The sequence below is a fragment of the Globicephala melas genome, chromosome 16, assembly GCF_963455315.2.
Source record: "Globicephala melas chromosome 16, mGloMel1.2, whole genome shotgun sequence".
Classification (NCBI taxonomy): Eukaryota; Metazoa; Chordata; class Mammalia; order Artiodactyla; family Delphinidae; genus Globicephala; species Globicephala melas.
Window position 1 is genome coordinate 53,785,900 of NC_083329.1, and position 15,733 is coordinate 53,801,632.

Sequence of the window (15,733 nt, forward strand, 5' to 3'; positions counted from 1 at the left end):
ACACCCCAGCTCTGATCCCCGGGGCTGTCTGCCTGGCGTGTGGCCCTTACCGGTCCATACTGGTTTATATCCTTATTCTGTGTTTCTTGCAAGGCTGCCACAGTGGCCGTAGCTGTGGCCGTGGCCGTGGCTGCTGCTGCTGCTACTGCAGCTGCTGCAGCAGCGGCTGCCGGCTGAGTGAAGTCAGCGGGCGGCCTGGTGTGCGGAGGGATGCCCATGCCAGCAGGGGCATTAGGACCCCCAGGGTAACTGCGAGGGAGAGAAGAAGGAAGAGTTAGATGCTGCCTGAATCTCAAGATGAACCCATGACACGCCCGCCTTGGGCAGGGAGGGAGAGGTCAGGCCGTGCTGGGCCCTTGTGTCCACAGCTCACAGAGGGGGGAGGTCTAGACTAAGAGCCAGGCGGGGACAGGGGCCTCCTGGGGGTTGTCAGCCCCTCGTGCCACTTGGCAACCACCAAGCCGCCAAGCTGCCGTGTTCCTGGAGCCCCACCCGGGTGCTAGACAGCCATTGCTCCTAGGTACTAGGTCATGGCGCCCTCGGGCACACCCGTCTGCCCACCGTCTGGAGGACACCTAGCCTCAGAGAACCCGAGCAACCGGCCCAGGGCCTCTGGCAGGGGAGGGCAGGGTGGGGATGCAGCTGGGCTTCACCATGAGGCCCTACTGCGCTGACACGTGGCAGGGCTGCGGTTGGCCCCAGGGTGCCTGGCAGGGGTGAGGCCACAGGGCAGCCTTGGGTAGAGCAGGGCCGGTGGCGAGAGGAGGAATGGAGTGCCTCTGCTCCACCCCACGCCTCTCCCTGCCCTCCCCCTCCCTTGGACCGAGGGACCCCAGCCCTGCACCTCTTCCTCCACACCAGCAGAGCAGAGCTGACCCTCCTGCCGCCCAGCTCTCAGCGTCTCCCAACGTATAAAGACATGACACAGAGAAGGGGCATTTGAGAAATGCAACTGCAGCCCTTCAACCCCACGGGCTTGACGGCTCTCAGAACGCGCCCCGGCCGTGCAGCGTCTGGCCTGCCTGCCGGCCCCCACAATAAAGGATGACTGTGCCCCGCAGGCAGGCGGGATACCTGAGGAGAAGGGGAGCGCCAGGCTCCCCATGCTTCCCAGGCCAGGAAGCACGTGCTGGGATTCACACTTGACTCCGAAGCCTGCCTGGAGGGGAAGGCCAGGGCTGATGTGCCCCTTGCGAAGGCTGCTCGCTGCTCACCTGGCCCCGAAGCCCCCGCTGCCGGGGTAGTTGGGCCGGCCGTACATGCTCTGCGGGATGTAGGGCTGAGCGGGGCCGGCCTTGGCTGAGAACTGCTGCTGCTGCCCAGCAAACTGTGGGGAGTTGAGGCCGGGGTTGCTGGTAGTCATGCCCGACGCCATGGGGTTGCCGCCTGGATTCATGGGGTTGTTGGCATTGGCCATAGGGTTCCCGAGGACCTGTGGGCAGAGAGAGGGGCTGTCACCCAAGTGGGCACCCCAGGTGGCATGGAGATGGAAAAGGAAAAATGGCAGGGGTGGGGGTGGAGACAGAGGCAAAACAGGAAGGACGACTGAGGAAAAGGAGGAGAAGGGCGGGGGGGGGGCGTTCATTTCATCTGGGCACGGATGGTTGCCATGGTATATACATGATTAGGAGGGGGGAACCCAGCCCGGAAGCAGGCAGCGGAGATGAGCAGCCTGTGATGGAAGGCGGTGAGGCTGGTCCAGCACCAGGTGGCAGGTGGGAAAGCTCTGGACTTCTCAGCCCTCCTGCCCTGCAAAGCCGCCTGGATGCCCAAGGGTCAAGCCACACAGAGGCCCTGGGCTGCTGCTCTGTGAGGGCAAAGAGAAGCCCAACCTACCAGCTCTAGAGGGCGGCAGGGTCCTGGCCGAGGGGCTCCCTGTGGCCCAAGACCACAGGTAAGTGCACTGGTTCCCTCCAGGGCGGCAAGCGGCCCTGAGCCTTTCACGTGGCCATGGCAGAGGCCCAGAAGCAGGGAGAGGAAGGAGTGGAGGAAGGAGGAAGGAACAGGAGCGGGAGGCAGGGTGGACTAGGGATGTGAAGTGGAGTTTGTCACAAGTTTTAGGCTCAATCTTTTGAAATCTAACCCAGGCCGTCCAGGGTCAGAGACTCCAGGTGTTGGAGCCCTGAGGCCAATAACACAGGAAGTTCTCCTGTTTATCCAACCAAAGTAAATGCCGGCCAGGAAAGAGCCCCTTGCTGTGTGTCAGGTGAAAAACATTCCCTCAGGAAGGCCCTAGGGTTGGTTGGGGCAGTGCACAGGGGCCAGGGGCCATCCTCCTGGGGCAGGTGTGGACTCATCCTGGGTAGACGTGTGTCCGCAGCTGGGTGTGCCCCGAAAGCTGGTCTTTCCAGCCGGGGAGAGCCTGGGAGAGTGACCAGGGCTAGCATGGCATGGTGACCCGAGGGCGTCAGGGTTCGAGGGATGACCCTGCCTGGGAGGGGCTGTTGCTGGGGGGAGGACAGGCTCTTACCTGGCTCTGGGATGTGTTGGTCACTCCCCAAACCGTGGTGACCACGGAGAGGGAGCCGGGAGGCTGGTTGGTGTTCTGCTGCCAAGGGACAGAGTCATAGGGGAACGACCCATCACTGCAGAGGGAGACAGGGTGGGGGTCCTCAGGGGCTGCAGACACAGGCGCAGACGGAGGCACGCCGCATCCACCAACCCCACCATGCTCTGCGGCTCCCAGCCAGGCCCAGGTGACCCCCATTCTCAGTCAGTTCTGGATCCCCCGGCACGGTGTCCAACGCAGAACAGGTGCACACTGTAAGGTGACCGATCGTATGACAGCGACCTCTCCCCCCATCACCGTGGACGCGCCACCCCCACGGCTGTCTGTCTCACCTTAGCCCAAGTCCACAGGCCATGCTGCGGAGGAAGAGAGACCTGCAGGCTCAATCTAAGCTCTGCCTCCAACCACGCTCTGCTCTAAGCGGCTCTCCAGAACCAGCTCTGGTTCCTCCGCACCAGCTTCCCCTCAAAGCTTCCCCGTCCTTTCTCAGCAAAGGTCAGAAGGGCTCCAGTCTAAGTCTCGGTTCTTCCCCTTCCTCCTGACCCCTCAGAGTGAGGTGGCCGCCCTGCCCGGCTGATTTGGTCTTTGCCAGGAGCCTCCTTATGTCAGGTTTTCTTCCTGGATGACAGGTACTGGCCTACCTGCTGTGCTTCCTCCCCTGCTCCCACCCCGATCTCTCGCACACCTCCCTGCCAAGCCAATCTCCTTCAAACACCTAAGACACTCGGCACAATCAAAGACCTTCCTTCAAAGGCTTCCAGTGTTTACACACAGAGTCCAAACTCACACAGCAGAATGGTTTACCCCATTGCTAATCCCACCCTACCCTGCTTCCCATCTTGGTTCCCACCTCTCTGGGAGCCCCTGGCCCCAGCTGTTCCCCCAGTCTCCTCTGTAGTCCCAGCAGTACCCACCTTGTTTGATGACATCTCCCGAGGGGCCCCCAAAGGTCAGAAGGCCCGACGCCCAGCCCTGCATACCGTAAGTGCTCAGTGGTGGCTTCCTATTGGTTGGCATGGTACAGATGGAGAGCGAGGTCCAGCAGACCCCAGGGAGAGGAGCAGAGGCACAGGCTCGAGGAGGAGCCAGCGAGGTCACGGTATAAAGAACCTGCCAGGGGTACCACCCCCAAGGAGTGCTGGGCTGGGGCTTCCTCTTCCCTGGAGCCGGTCCTGCGCTGACTCTCCAGCGCCTCTTACCGAGAGAAAATCCCAGACACGGCCCCAGAAAGGGCAGAAAAGCAGAGCACTCACATCTGTGCTACCACCTCTGCCCACGGCATCCCGCCGGGGGCGAGGCCTGCAAGGCAGCACTGCTGGGTAGCCGGGGAGTGGGGGCAGGTGGGAGAAGGGGCTTCTGGAGGAGGGCGGCTTGGTCGGAAAGCACCTCATGCCTCTCTCTGTCTGACTTGTGCCTTCAACACAGGAAGTCAGCAGAAAGCAAAGCTGACTCATCCCCCAGCCGAGCAGCCAGCCCAGGCCCTAGAGGTCGGGGCGACTGGGAACGGAGGTGTGGGGAGCCAGCCCAGAGGTCAGACTTCCGGGAAGGAGGCGCAGGACTGCACGCCAGGTGGGCAGAGGGGCGCCGGGGCTCTGAGCCTTGTGCCCTGCTCCTTGGAGGCGGGGCCCTCGGTCAAGTTGGGTCAGACTGGAGGGAGGACCGTGTCACTGACTGCCCATGCTGTCTGCCTCACCTTGCTGCCCCCTTGCCTGGACACCCTCTCTGCTTGGCCAGCCCCTGGTTTCCTTCCTGTCTCTGCTCAGAAGTCACCTCACCGGAGCGGCTGTCCTGACCTCCTGGGAGAAGGGGACCCCCCCCAGCCCCAATCCCGTTTCCTCTCACTCTGGCCTTTTTTCGGTACTGTGGGTACAAGTCCTGCACCCGCCCCTCCCTGGCTCAGGGCCCCGGCACAAGTTTCCGAGCCTGCGCGCACTCAGTCTCCTCATTTGTTAAATGGGCGTAAGAACAACACACTCCCACCCCCGCTCTACTCTGTGGCTTCAGACTGCAGGTCATGACACAAGAGTGCGCTGTGACACTGAACCATGAGGGGGAAAAAAGAGGGAATAAAACAGAAAGTAATCAAGTGTGAGCACATAGTAAGGAGGAGTATCATCCCTTGAACTGACTTCTTGATGTTACGCACGAGCACACGTGTGCCCGGGGTCTCGGGGTAAACGTGCGCGTTACTGTGGATCTCGGGCCGGCTATTCTGAACACGGGCCCCCGTGGCCTAAGTCTGACGCGGCTTAAAGAGGAGACTGCAGACAGAAAGGCTTCCTTAACTGGAACGTGACACAGGCTTTAGCATTACTCATGATTTCTGGGGGGAAAACAGCAGGCCTAGAACTGCGGGGAGAGGAGCCGTCCTCAGGGAACCAGGCTGACGGCCCCTGCCTCTGCAGGCCAGGTGTGACGTGGGAAAGGGAGTGAGGCCCAGATGCACAGGCCAAAGGTGACCGACAGCTCACACTCGCTGCATCTGGGGGGCACCGCTGGGGGGTCTGGGAGCCCAGAGAGCCCGGATGGGGCAGAGAAGCACAGGAAAACAAGCAGGGCCTGCCCCTCAGCACAGCTGGGCTGGAAGAAGCCCCGCTCTCCCAGGAGGTCACTGGGGACCCGGGGGCACCAGCTGGTCCCAGGGCTGGCACGCCAGTCTCACAGGGAGGCCCTGCAGGCTATGGTTTTAAACAACAAAGAGGAGACCCTGGACACCCGCCCTCCTTCGGGGCCCTCACCTTAGGTGTGCCTGGACTCAACACAGGACCCCAGCAACCGAGCAGAGCTTAGGCCCGAGTCTGTCCTCTCTCCCCAGAACTCCTGCCCCATAAGCTCCCACCAACCCTCCAGGCTGAGGTCTGGTTCCGGCCAAGGTGCACGCCTGGCAGGCTCAGGAAGTAAAGCCCCCCAGGAGCCCCTCCGAGCCTGGCGGGGACCCACAGCTGCTGCCTCACCTCCTCAGGCGGGGAGGCCCCGGCTCCCTGGGATACAGGCCCTCGAGCAAGCTCCCAACTGCCCTGCAGCTCGTGGGTGGACCTTGTGGGCGGAAACCGGCTCCTTCCTGTTTTGTCCCCTCCGCCCCGAGCTCAGTGAGAAGCAAACTTAACCAAGGTTCCCAAACTGGGCATTCCGCTGTCTGGCTGGACGGTTCACCCCAGAGCCCAGGTGCACACCTGGCGTGTGCGGGGTACACGTACGTGTGCGCGCGCGCACACAGGCCCTGCTGGCACGATGCTCTCCACGCGTGCGGGGGGGAGACAGGCACATGCTGTAGGGTGGTCTCGGGGACCCGCTCGCCCCCACTCGCACCTGCTACAAAAGCAGAAGTGGCAGCCGCACCGACAGGGCTGTGACTCATCTCCTGGGGAGACGGCTCCTGCTGGCGCGGAAAAGGCACTCGCCCCCATGGGCCCACGGTGGCAGTCAGCCCTGCCGACGTCTCTGCCCAGACTCAGACACTGCTGTCGGGGCCGGGGGCGGGGTGCTGCCCGGCTCCCGGTGCCCGAGGGTCAAGGACCAGCCAGGCTCTTGGGCCCTACCAGGGTGGGAGGGGCTCAGGGTGCTGAAGAGGAGGCCTAGGGGCTTGGGGGTGGCCGGAGGCCGCGTCCCTCCTCTCCAAGTACTATTTCCCCAGCAGACATGCTCAGCCCAGGTCAGAGGTCCCTGGCATTTCAGGGCTGCCCACTGGGAACCACTTCCCTCCACCTGTCCATACCTGGTTCAGAGGGAGGCCAGCGCCCCTGGGATCTGAGAACCCACTCTTAGTAGTCCTGCCCAGCTCTGCACACCTGCAATCCAGCATGGTCTGGTCTCATGCCACAAGCCACCCCCAGACACAGTCCCGTCCAGTCAAACCTGCCCCAAGAATCCTGTTCCACCTACAGAGGCACCAGTGCCAGAAGCCACTAGGATTCTCAGCAGCGTTCTGCCAAGCAACTCCCAACACAGGGGCAGCTGCTTCCCTACCTCTGGGCCTCTTCTCGGACTCGGATGCTTCGTCCTCACCCTGAAAGACGCCACTCATCCTTTCCAGGCTCCTCTTCCAAAGGCTACCTCTTCCAGGAAGCCCTCGCCCCATCCACTGGTCTGACCTCCACTTTCTCCTCACATTTCTGGGGCCCAAGTGGGAGCCTGAGCGAAAGCCCTCCTGCCTTTTTCCTTCTGCCCCGGGAGCCCCAGGTTCTCCGGCTACCTGTGCCTGGCATGATGTCTTCACACACCTGCAGGGCTCAGGAAGCTTCTAATAAAAGTGTCAGAAAGAAACACCGCCTCTCTGTGCTTGACCTCAGAGGGATGCCTTAGAATGAATGAATGCATTCATTCATTAAGCCTGACTGCTGACCACCTACAGTGTGCCTGTGACCACATGGGCACCGGCACCCAGGAAGCGAGAGGTCCTGCCCTCCAGGGAGGGGGACAGAGGCCTCAGTGTGCCATCCCTCGCCACACTCAGGGATGAGAAGAGCCCCTCACTCAGAGGGCGGCCGTGAGGATTAGGTGACCTCACATGGGTAAGGCAAGGCCTAATACAGCCGGGTACCCCCGAACTACTGGCTGCTCTTACCACTGTTGTGATTCACTGAGTGGCTTCTACATGTAAGGAACCGCGTGAAGTGACTTTCACACAAGAACTCATTTAATCCCTTGAAGTGAGCTCCACAGACACATGCCTTAGGATCTGAGGCTCCCAGGCTCCCAGAGGTAGTCAAGGGTAAGGTTGATAGTGGGCCTGGCCACTGTCCCAGGGAGCTTAGGGTCCAGTAAGGTGGCGCTTCCCTGTACAAAGATGGCGATAATGCAAGGAAGCCTCCACTACAAAGGCCATCAAGGCCATGAGAACTCCAAGAAGGGGCATGACTTCCTCAAGGTTCTTGGGGAAGCCAGCCAGGGAAGGCACACAGGAGACGTGAGTTATGCTTCAATGACTGGCTGCAGACAAAACCCAAACAGTGTCCCAGGACAAAACCACCTTATACATCAAATCACTAGCTTTGGCCTGGACTGAGTATACTGGCAAATATTCAAGGACTCTGACTAAACATTTTTTTAGCTAATATTCAAATGGCAGAGGGAGGCCTCAAAGCACAGTGGTTAACTATCTGGGCTCGGAACTTAGATTCTTTGGGGTCAAACCTTGGCTCTGGTAGGCCACTGATGATTTCTATGACCTGAGCCCTGTTACCTAAGTCAGCCTCAACTTTCTTATCTGTAAAGTGGGACTAATACTAATATGCTTAGGATGAAACATACAAATACAGGTAAAATTCTGCACAGTGCCTGGCAGACAGTCTCTGCTCAACTGTACCTATACTTTTCTCTCCATTTCTCCAGCTCAAGTGGGGTGTAGGCACCCATATTTACTTGAAGATACAGTGATGGAGCTTAGAAGTTTTGCAAATAGGCTATCAATGGGAGGGGGTGTTATTATCATTCCTGCCTGTTGAACATACGTTCCAAGCCTCTGAGGCTTTCCTTAGTGTTCCTCTGCCTTCCTTTCTCTCATAAACTCCTATCTATACTTCGGAGCCCAGCCTGGATGCTCCCTTTTGTGACTCTCCTAAGCAGACCACCAAGGGCATTTTACTCTGTTCACCTAGCACTTCTTTTCATATATTTTACAAAGAGCTTTTCACACTGTAGTTACAGCAGACGGTTTACATGTCTGTTTGCCAGCCCCATGGGCACTGACCAATATTTGCTAAATATGAGAAAATGAGTAAAAAGGGAGTGATGATTCCTGGTTCCCGGGCACCTCCTGTGAAAGTGTCTACACAGACATTCATGGAGGGAAGCGGGAGGGAGGGCTGCATTATTTCTTCCCTTGCACTTCTCAGAGCCACTTTATTTGGGAGAAATAACAAATTCCTATTAAGGGTATCGTCAGACCTTAATTAATTTCCCTCATCCGGCTCTACTCGTCCCGTCTCTGCGCAAGGCTGTAGTGTTACCACTAATGACACACCAAGCCAGTGAGGAGCTGACGCTCCCACCATCTTTAATTTAGGGGGACCATTAGCAGCTCTCTCCATCATCACAATTAGTGGGGGCTGCTTCCTTCCCTCCCTGCGGTGAAACTCAGAGAGGAACTGGTGCAGCTAACTGCGTATTAGAGGGCTTTAAATTTTTTCAAGAGGAAGGAGAAAAGGAAAAGATCCTTGCATCTTGGCAATCTGGAACTGACGGATTTATAGATCCTTCAGTCTCCCTTTCATTGCTTTTTTCTTTTTTCCTGGGGGCAAGAAGAGGGGTCTATTACAAACTGAGCTTTCGGTGTGGCTGTACAAAAAAGAGCTAAAAATGAAAAGCGGTGAAGGTGGTGTGATGGGACCAAGGAAAGAAGAGGACCGGCAGTCAGTTTTGCTTGATCCCTTCTTTGTTGGTTGACCGTGAATGAGCACATCTGAGTCTGATGGCCCCAGGCTGAGGGTTCAGAGAATAATGACTCGTCCACGGGGCTCCCCGTGTCCAAGCCTGGCAACAAGCGTTAAGTCCTCTGCTGCTGTCATTCCATTGCTACATGTGAGGCAACGGAGGTAGAGAGAGGATACAGAGCTGCCCAAAGTGACCCAGAGAGAAGACGGCAGAGCTGAAACTCAATGCTGGGCAGCTTGGCTCCAGGGCCTGTACCCCGCCTGCTACACGGAGTGGAGCACAGGGTCCTGCTCAGGATTGGAGGGGAGCACAGGGCCGTGCCCAGAATCCGAGGGGAGCCCCAAGGCCCCTCCCAGGAACCTCTCCTCTGGGGGTTGCAAATCCCTCACCTGGAGGGGAAGGGTGGCACCCCTCGGTCTTGGAGGCTTCCCCAGCTCTAGTGGACTTTGACTGTAATCAAATGAAGAGCACACACAAGATTTATTAGGCTTTCCATTACTGTTGTAGCACTGACTTGCACGTGGACAATGCGCTCATCACAAACGGCTTTTTCAGCCACTCACTAAATATCTGGAAGAAGATAGAAATATTTGTTGGCGACAAGTCTGGGTCACTGCAGGGCCTGTGAAGGGATCCTGCTGCCTGGCCGCAGGCCCGAGGCTCCTTCCTGCCCTGGGCTGGCCTCTCCCAGCCTCCCTTCTCCTGTGCGGTGCTCTGCGCACCTCTATAAAGTGGGAGGACGGCACACCGACGGCTCAGTGGTCAGGACCAGACGGGGACGAGCCCACAGGCTGCTCCACGAACCACAGCGCGAGCCAAACGTGTGGGTACCCAGGATTCCTCCTAACCGCTGGCACGCTCAGAAGCTGGCTCCAGGGGTCCTTGGCACAGGCCCCAACTCACAGACTGATGCTGTGGGGCTGACCTCCGTGGCCTGTGATGGATGTGACCGTGACGCCTGAACTACAGAAATACAACAGTCACAGCCTCCTAGCCCACCGGCCTGGAGCTTCAGGCATCCGGGCTCCCTCACCCTCTCCTGTTTGCTTGTCCTCAGAACCTTCAGACAAGGACCCCTGCGTCTTGGAATAGCCACACACCTCCGAGCACCGAATCCTGAACACACAGGGTCCCTAAGCTCACCCCCCGCCTGAGGTCTCCTTAATGAAAGGGGAAGAGAAGCTTCCTTCCTCCAAGTCATTCAGTACAGCTGTGGAGGACGGCGGGCAGAAGACTTTCCTAGCTGTGACAGTATTTGACTTTCTCTTCCACTTTCTTTCCTTCTTGTTTGGGAAATTACATGAGGGACTTAGAAGGTGATGCACCCCGTTGGAGTTTCTCTGGAAATAAGGGACTCCCCACCTTGGGGAAAGGCATGACGTTACAGGTAGAGAGCAGCCGATCTCTAATCACAGGCCACAATGCGCCCTCGGAACAGCCCTGGTCTGAATGGACATGGGTTGGGCCTTGTTCAACAGATGATACTTCCTTCTGGTCTCAACCGTCCCACTATAAATCGGGAAATAGGGCGAGGTGTGGCGTAGGATCGGGTTAATGACCAGATACCACGTCACTGGTCTTGAATGGCTAGTGGGAGGGTGAAGGGTAGAGCGCTGTGTGTGGTTCGGCGCCCTGCCCCTCCCTGGCTGTGTGTTCTTAGGCAAGTCATTGTCCTGCTCTGGGCATTTCCCTTCCAGTTTTGTCCTTGGGGTGTAGGATATGGTCCAGAATGCCTGTCACCGTGCTCTGTTGTTACCCATCAACACTTAGCATGTCTTCCAATGCACACAGCTCTCCCTTCTCTGAGAGGCCGCCTGCTTCACCCTCTCTAGCACTCCATGGGCACATACAAGGGGCTGAAGAGGTGTGTGTGTGTGTGTGTGTGTGTGTGTGTGTGTCTGTGTGTGTGTCTGTGTGTGTGTCTGTGTGTGTGCGCTTCCAGCCCAAGTCCTTCAAGGTCAAGGCCCATAACCTCTGGGCCTCTTGACTGTCTCACCCTGGCCACCTTCCTCCTAGAGAACCCCAAAGTCACTCACCCTAACCCTGCTTCCACCTGCCAGCTCCCAATTTTGCCTCACTGAGTCTTATTTTCCCAACCAGTGAGAGTCAGCTCCTGGAGCAGAGACACCCTTCATCTGTTTAACCCTAGGACCAGGCAGTCTCATGCTTTCAGCTCAACTCAGCAGAGACCTGGCCAAGGGCTGGCTGCGGTCACGGCCAAGCGGGTCTGTGGCAGGTCCCCGGAGGGGCTGGCCTGCCATCAGAGGCAGCTTTACTGAAATGACCCGGAGGAGGGATGGCTGAGAAGGACGTGAGACGTGGGATCGTGAGAGGCAGGATGACTCTGGCAGGATGGAGAGTCAAGGAGGTAAAAGGTAGCAAGGGTAAACGCAAAGTGTGTAGCTTGGGCTGCTCTCAGCCACAGCCTGTACTCAGCAGCTGGGCAGCAGTTCAGCTGGAGAAGACCTGCGGCTTTCTGGCCGAGTGGGGGGCAAGAGGGGGAAGGTGGACGGAGGAGGGTTTTGCCTCTCTAGAGCAGTGGTTCTTAACCACAGGTGATACCTCCACCCCCCAAACATGTGAGAGTCCTTTAGCAATGCCTGGGGGTCACTAGGAGAATCGAGTGGGCAGGGACCAAGACGTGACATGCCCTGCAAACCCCTGCACCATAAAAAACTACTCTGGCCCAAATGCCAACAGTACCCCGTCCTCAGAAACACCTACAGAAGGGGGCTGTTCCAAGCATCAGAGCTGTCAGAGTCCTGACCGAGGGCATAAGGAGGCAGTGACCCTGAGAAGGATCTGACCGAGGCAGGGAACCAGCCACATGTTGGGGGCCATCCTGCTCGGGCAGGTGCTGGACCGAAGAACTCTAAGTTCCCTTCTGGCTCCAAGAATCAACTAACTCTAATTCGATTGACAAAGCGTGGCCAGTACCAGACTTCCCGGCAGCGCCTCGATGGTGGGACCCAGGTGTCCTGCAGCGTGCTCTGGGCACAGGGAGAGCAGACAGCATGACAGTCCCTGTTGTTCCAGGGTCAGCCCGAACAGCGCTCGCAGAGAACATCCCCAGCTCAGCGAGAGACGTGGAGATAATGAACTGGGGCACTTGCCGGTCCTGACCACGTGCTCCTTCTGAGGCTGGTGAAGGGCAGACTGGACAGTTGCTCAGTGCCTGATGGCCTCTGGCAAGCCCAGTCCCACCTGTGATGCTGGGTTTCTGGTGGCCCTGCCCAGTGCTGATGGTCCAGCCGCACAAGGCTCCTGTCTGGAAGGCCTGGGCTGTGACCACCAGCCCGGTGACCTTCCTGAGCCCCTTCCAGCCCTGCCTGAGACCCTGCTTAGGAAAGAGGGAAGGCTCCGGGTTCAGGAAGGCTAACTTTCTGCCAGAAGTCTAGAACCTGAAGAAGAGACGGCCCTCCACCAAAGGGACAAAGCAGTCAGGCTGGGTAAGCCCAGAGCTTTCAGCCTCTGTTTTGATGGGGGAGAAACGGCGCTCACCCACGAGGATTTAAAACATGACAATTGCATTTTAGAAAATGTACTATCCTCCCGGCTGTTCAGGGGCACCCACCCCATTTCTCCCACCTGAGGCGCATTTCCAAGGAGACCTGGGGGCCTGAAGGGGGGCTGTCCAGCATCCACCCAAGCGGGCCCCGGACCCACCCCTGGTGGCGTGTGCCCACTCACCTGTGTGACAGAGTGGGTTTCATGGAGCTCATGGAGTTGAGGGGAGGCTGCATGGGGAGTTTCCCAGGGGGGTCGCTCTGGCGGCTCTTCTGATGTCGGAGCAGCAGCAGGCGGCCGAGCTCCTCGCACCAGGAGGACAGCAGGGCTGCAAGGAAGGACAGGATGGTCAGCAGGCTCCTCGGCCACCTCACCCACCCAGACTGGGTGCTCCTGATGCTGGCTTCGCCTCCACCTTGGTGTGACACCAGGAGAGTCACTAAGCCTCCTCAGGAGGCCTCAGTGTTCTCACCTGTATAGTGGGGCTAACACACCTAAAGGAAGGAGGACTGAAAAGCTGCTGTTACTGTAGGAATGGATCAGAGGAGGGCTGACCGCAACGGCAAAGAGGAGAGAGTCAAGACGACAGAGCAGACAGCAGAGGCGGTGCCAAGAGGAGACTGGAGAGGGGCAGAGGGGCCAAGCACAGACCTGTGCCCTGGGCCCAGGTCAGGAACTGCTGGCCGCCCCCGGACGTCTCAGTGAAGCCCACCCCCCTCGGACTCTGGACAATGGGCTCAACATGGCTTCCTCCCCATGGGTGGGACCCCAAATCACAAGGTTTAAACAAAATCCGGATCCTTCCTGGAACCTGTTGACGTTCCCAGGAGTGCCTGCAGGGTTCTCCCTGACACTCCTCCCCCAAAAGTATCCTGCTCGCTGAGCACACATGCACCCACCTTCCGGTCAGGACTGCGACAGGTTCCTGCACTGCTGGGCACAGATGCTTGAAAGGACAAAGGATTTCCAGGGCAGAGAGTGGCCCAGGGGCTGAACTAGAGTCTGCCAGGGGCACCAAAGGCGGAAGCACAGGAGAACCCTCCACATCCAGGCTTAAGGAGGCCTCGGAAACCAAGAGAAAAGCCACCGGAATGAACTGCGTGCTGGGGGACTTTCTTTCATCCTGAACTGTGCCGGTGCGGCCACCAGAGGCCAAAAGCACCCTCAGGGTCAGTGTTTCTGGCCAGTCCTTCCAAAGCGCATAAAGGAGCTGAGGTTTGGGGAAGTCAGGAGTCAGGAAGGCTGGGTTGTCACCACCTTGCTGTGTGACCCTAAGGAGCTCACAGACCCTCTCTTGGCCTCAGTTTGCCAGCAGGGAAAGAGGAGTAAAGACCCCTGCCCTGCCTTTCCTCCAGGGCTGTGGTCAGGGACAGGAGGGGAAACTGCGGAGACCGTGGAAGCAAAAACGGCTGATCACAGCCCAGCCAACGCCTCACTCCTGCCACGAGTAATCAGACTGTCAGACTGATCTGACAGTCCTGGAACGCGTCGACCTGGTCAGGCAACCAGGAGCCTTTTGAACCAGGACTGCTCAGCCACTAGGCTGGATGCAGAGCCCACTTGCTTGTTTCCAGGGTCTCCCACGTGGACGCCGTGCAACATGCTTCTGTCCTTTTCTCGAATCCACCCCATGTGATGCAGGATATCAGCTCTCATCCCCATCTACAGATGAGCGGACTGCTTCACTGCTCAGGCAGGTGAAGTCATTCGTTCACAGTAACCACAGTCAGAGACAGGCAGACACACAGATGGTGCCCCTGCTGCACATCCTGGTGGTGAAGCCCAAGGCTGAACCAGAATGTGGGGGAGGAGATGAAACTCTTCAAAAGGCCAAAACCAAGAGGCCATGGTCGCTAGCCCCTCTGATTCAATGAGAAACGCTTCGGGCCTCATCTGAATCACACCCCTTTCCTCGTTCAGCAGGCACTGGGGGAGGACGCACAGACACACAAGGCCCTGGGGTGGCAGCACAGGGCTGCCGCTTCAAACCGCTCAGATCCCGGAGAGGCTGCCCCATCAGCCCAAGGCCCCGAGAGGCAGGGCTGGGGGCCCTCTGAGACCCTGCCAGGCTCTGCCCGTGCCCGTGGCCCAGGCAATCTCTGCCAGGAGTGCAGAGCGAGTGGGGCCCAGCATCTTTAGGAGCAGCAGGAGAACCCCGTCCATCGAGTCCTGCTGAGAGCTGGCTGGGAGGGAGGTGCCCATGTTCCTAGGGGTCTGCTGGGGACCAAAGGACAAAAGAAGGGCAGTGGTTTTCGTGAGAATGGGGTGGGGTGGTGAAGGGTCCCGCCGGGGTCACCAGGTGTGCAAAACTGCTCAACCAGAGAGGAAAGCGAGGCTGAGATACAGCCCGTGCCCTTCCCAACAGGGCACCTGTTTCTCCCTCCAGGAGGGGGTGCCAGTGGGCGAGCTGCGTCTTAAAGCTGTGTCCTGCCCCTCTCTGTGGGCCTCACCATACCACCACCTGCACAGGGAGGAGGGTGCCAGAGAGGAGAGGCCCCACCCCCCCGGCGTGTGTCTACCCAGAAACCGTGGCAAAACGCCCCTGAAGCGGGTGCCCAGCACACATCTGCCTCAGCTGGAGGGAGAAGCGGTCTATTCAGCGAGGCTGGAACAAACAGAAATGAATTTCCAGATTGCTCCATTCTTCTCCCAGGCCCCTAGTTACCGCTTCTTGTGCGGGGGGGCACCGGGCATCTGGAAACTCATTTGCACGCCAAGCACGAGGCCCGGCGGATCACAGCGATGGAGGGAGCGCTCGGCTGCCAGCACAAAGGATGGCCGCAGATGGTGCCGCCTGCTGCCTGCCCTGCCCACGGCCACCCCTCCCAGCCCGCGCTCCTCCTGGGGGCCAGCACGCCATGGGAGGGGGTGGGGGCACAGCGGGGGCATTCAGAGCTTTCCTCCTGTGTCACAAGCCACCCGCCTACTTGGTCAAGGACGGCCCTTGTCTTCCTATTGCTAGTGGAGTGGTTTTCTGCAGAGAGAATAAAGGGAGGCTGGTGGTGTAGAGGGGCCTGGCTGGGGAGGGTCTGGGATGCTGTGAGCAGATGTGCTGTGGGTATCAGGCAGCCATGACACAACACAGATGCCAGGACAGCCACATTCCTACAACCAAGAGGGAAAGGACAGGGAGCAAGGGAGGCACCACCTGTCACCCCCTTGGCCCGAGTGGCCAGCTGGCACAGAGGCCACGTGGGCAGACGCATGGCGGACGGACGCAGGGCAGGCTCTCATCATGGCGCAAACCAACACAAGCTGTTCTGAGGCAAACATCGGTTAATGATAACACATGGGGATTTGCAGCCGAAAGATCAGAGACCCAGGAGAACTGACAGACAGAGGCAG

At 58.7% G+C, this 15,733-nt stretch overlaps 1 protein-coding gene across 10 annotated transcripts in view; it reads right to left on the minus strand.

The window, feature by feature from the left end:
* Positions 1–15,733, minus strand: part of ZMIZ1 (zinc finger MIZ-type containing 1) — a 185,759-nt gene that overhangs the window by 20,347 nt on the left and 149,679 nt on the right. For 9 of the 10 annotated variants that reach the window (XM_060285841.1, XM_060285842.1, XM_060285840.1 and 6 more), the window contains 4 exons: positions 12,572–12,716; positions 2,471–2,585; positions 1,215–1,432; positions 51–249 (listed from right to left, as the gene is read on the minus strand). In XM_060285841.1, the coding sequence (XP_060141824.1) occupies positions 51–249; positions 1,215–1,432; positions 2,471–2,585; positions 12,572–12,716 (677 nt within the window). Of the gene's footprint in view, positions 1–50; positions 250–1,214; positions 1,433–2,470; positions 2,586–3,423; positions 3,863–12,571; positions 12,717–15,733 lie in introns of those variants that run through there. The other variant, XM_060285845.2, reaches the window with a different exon arrangement.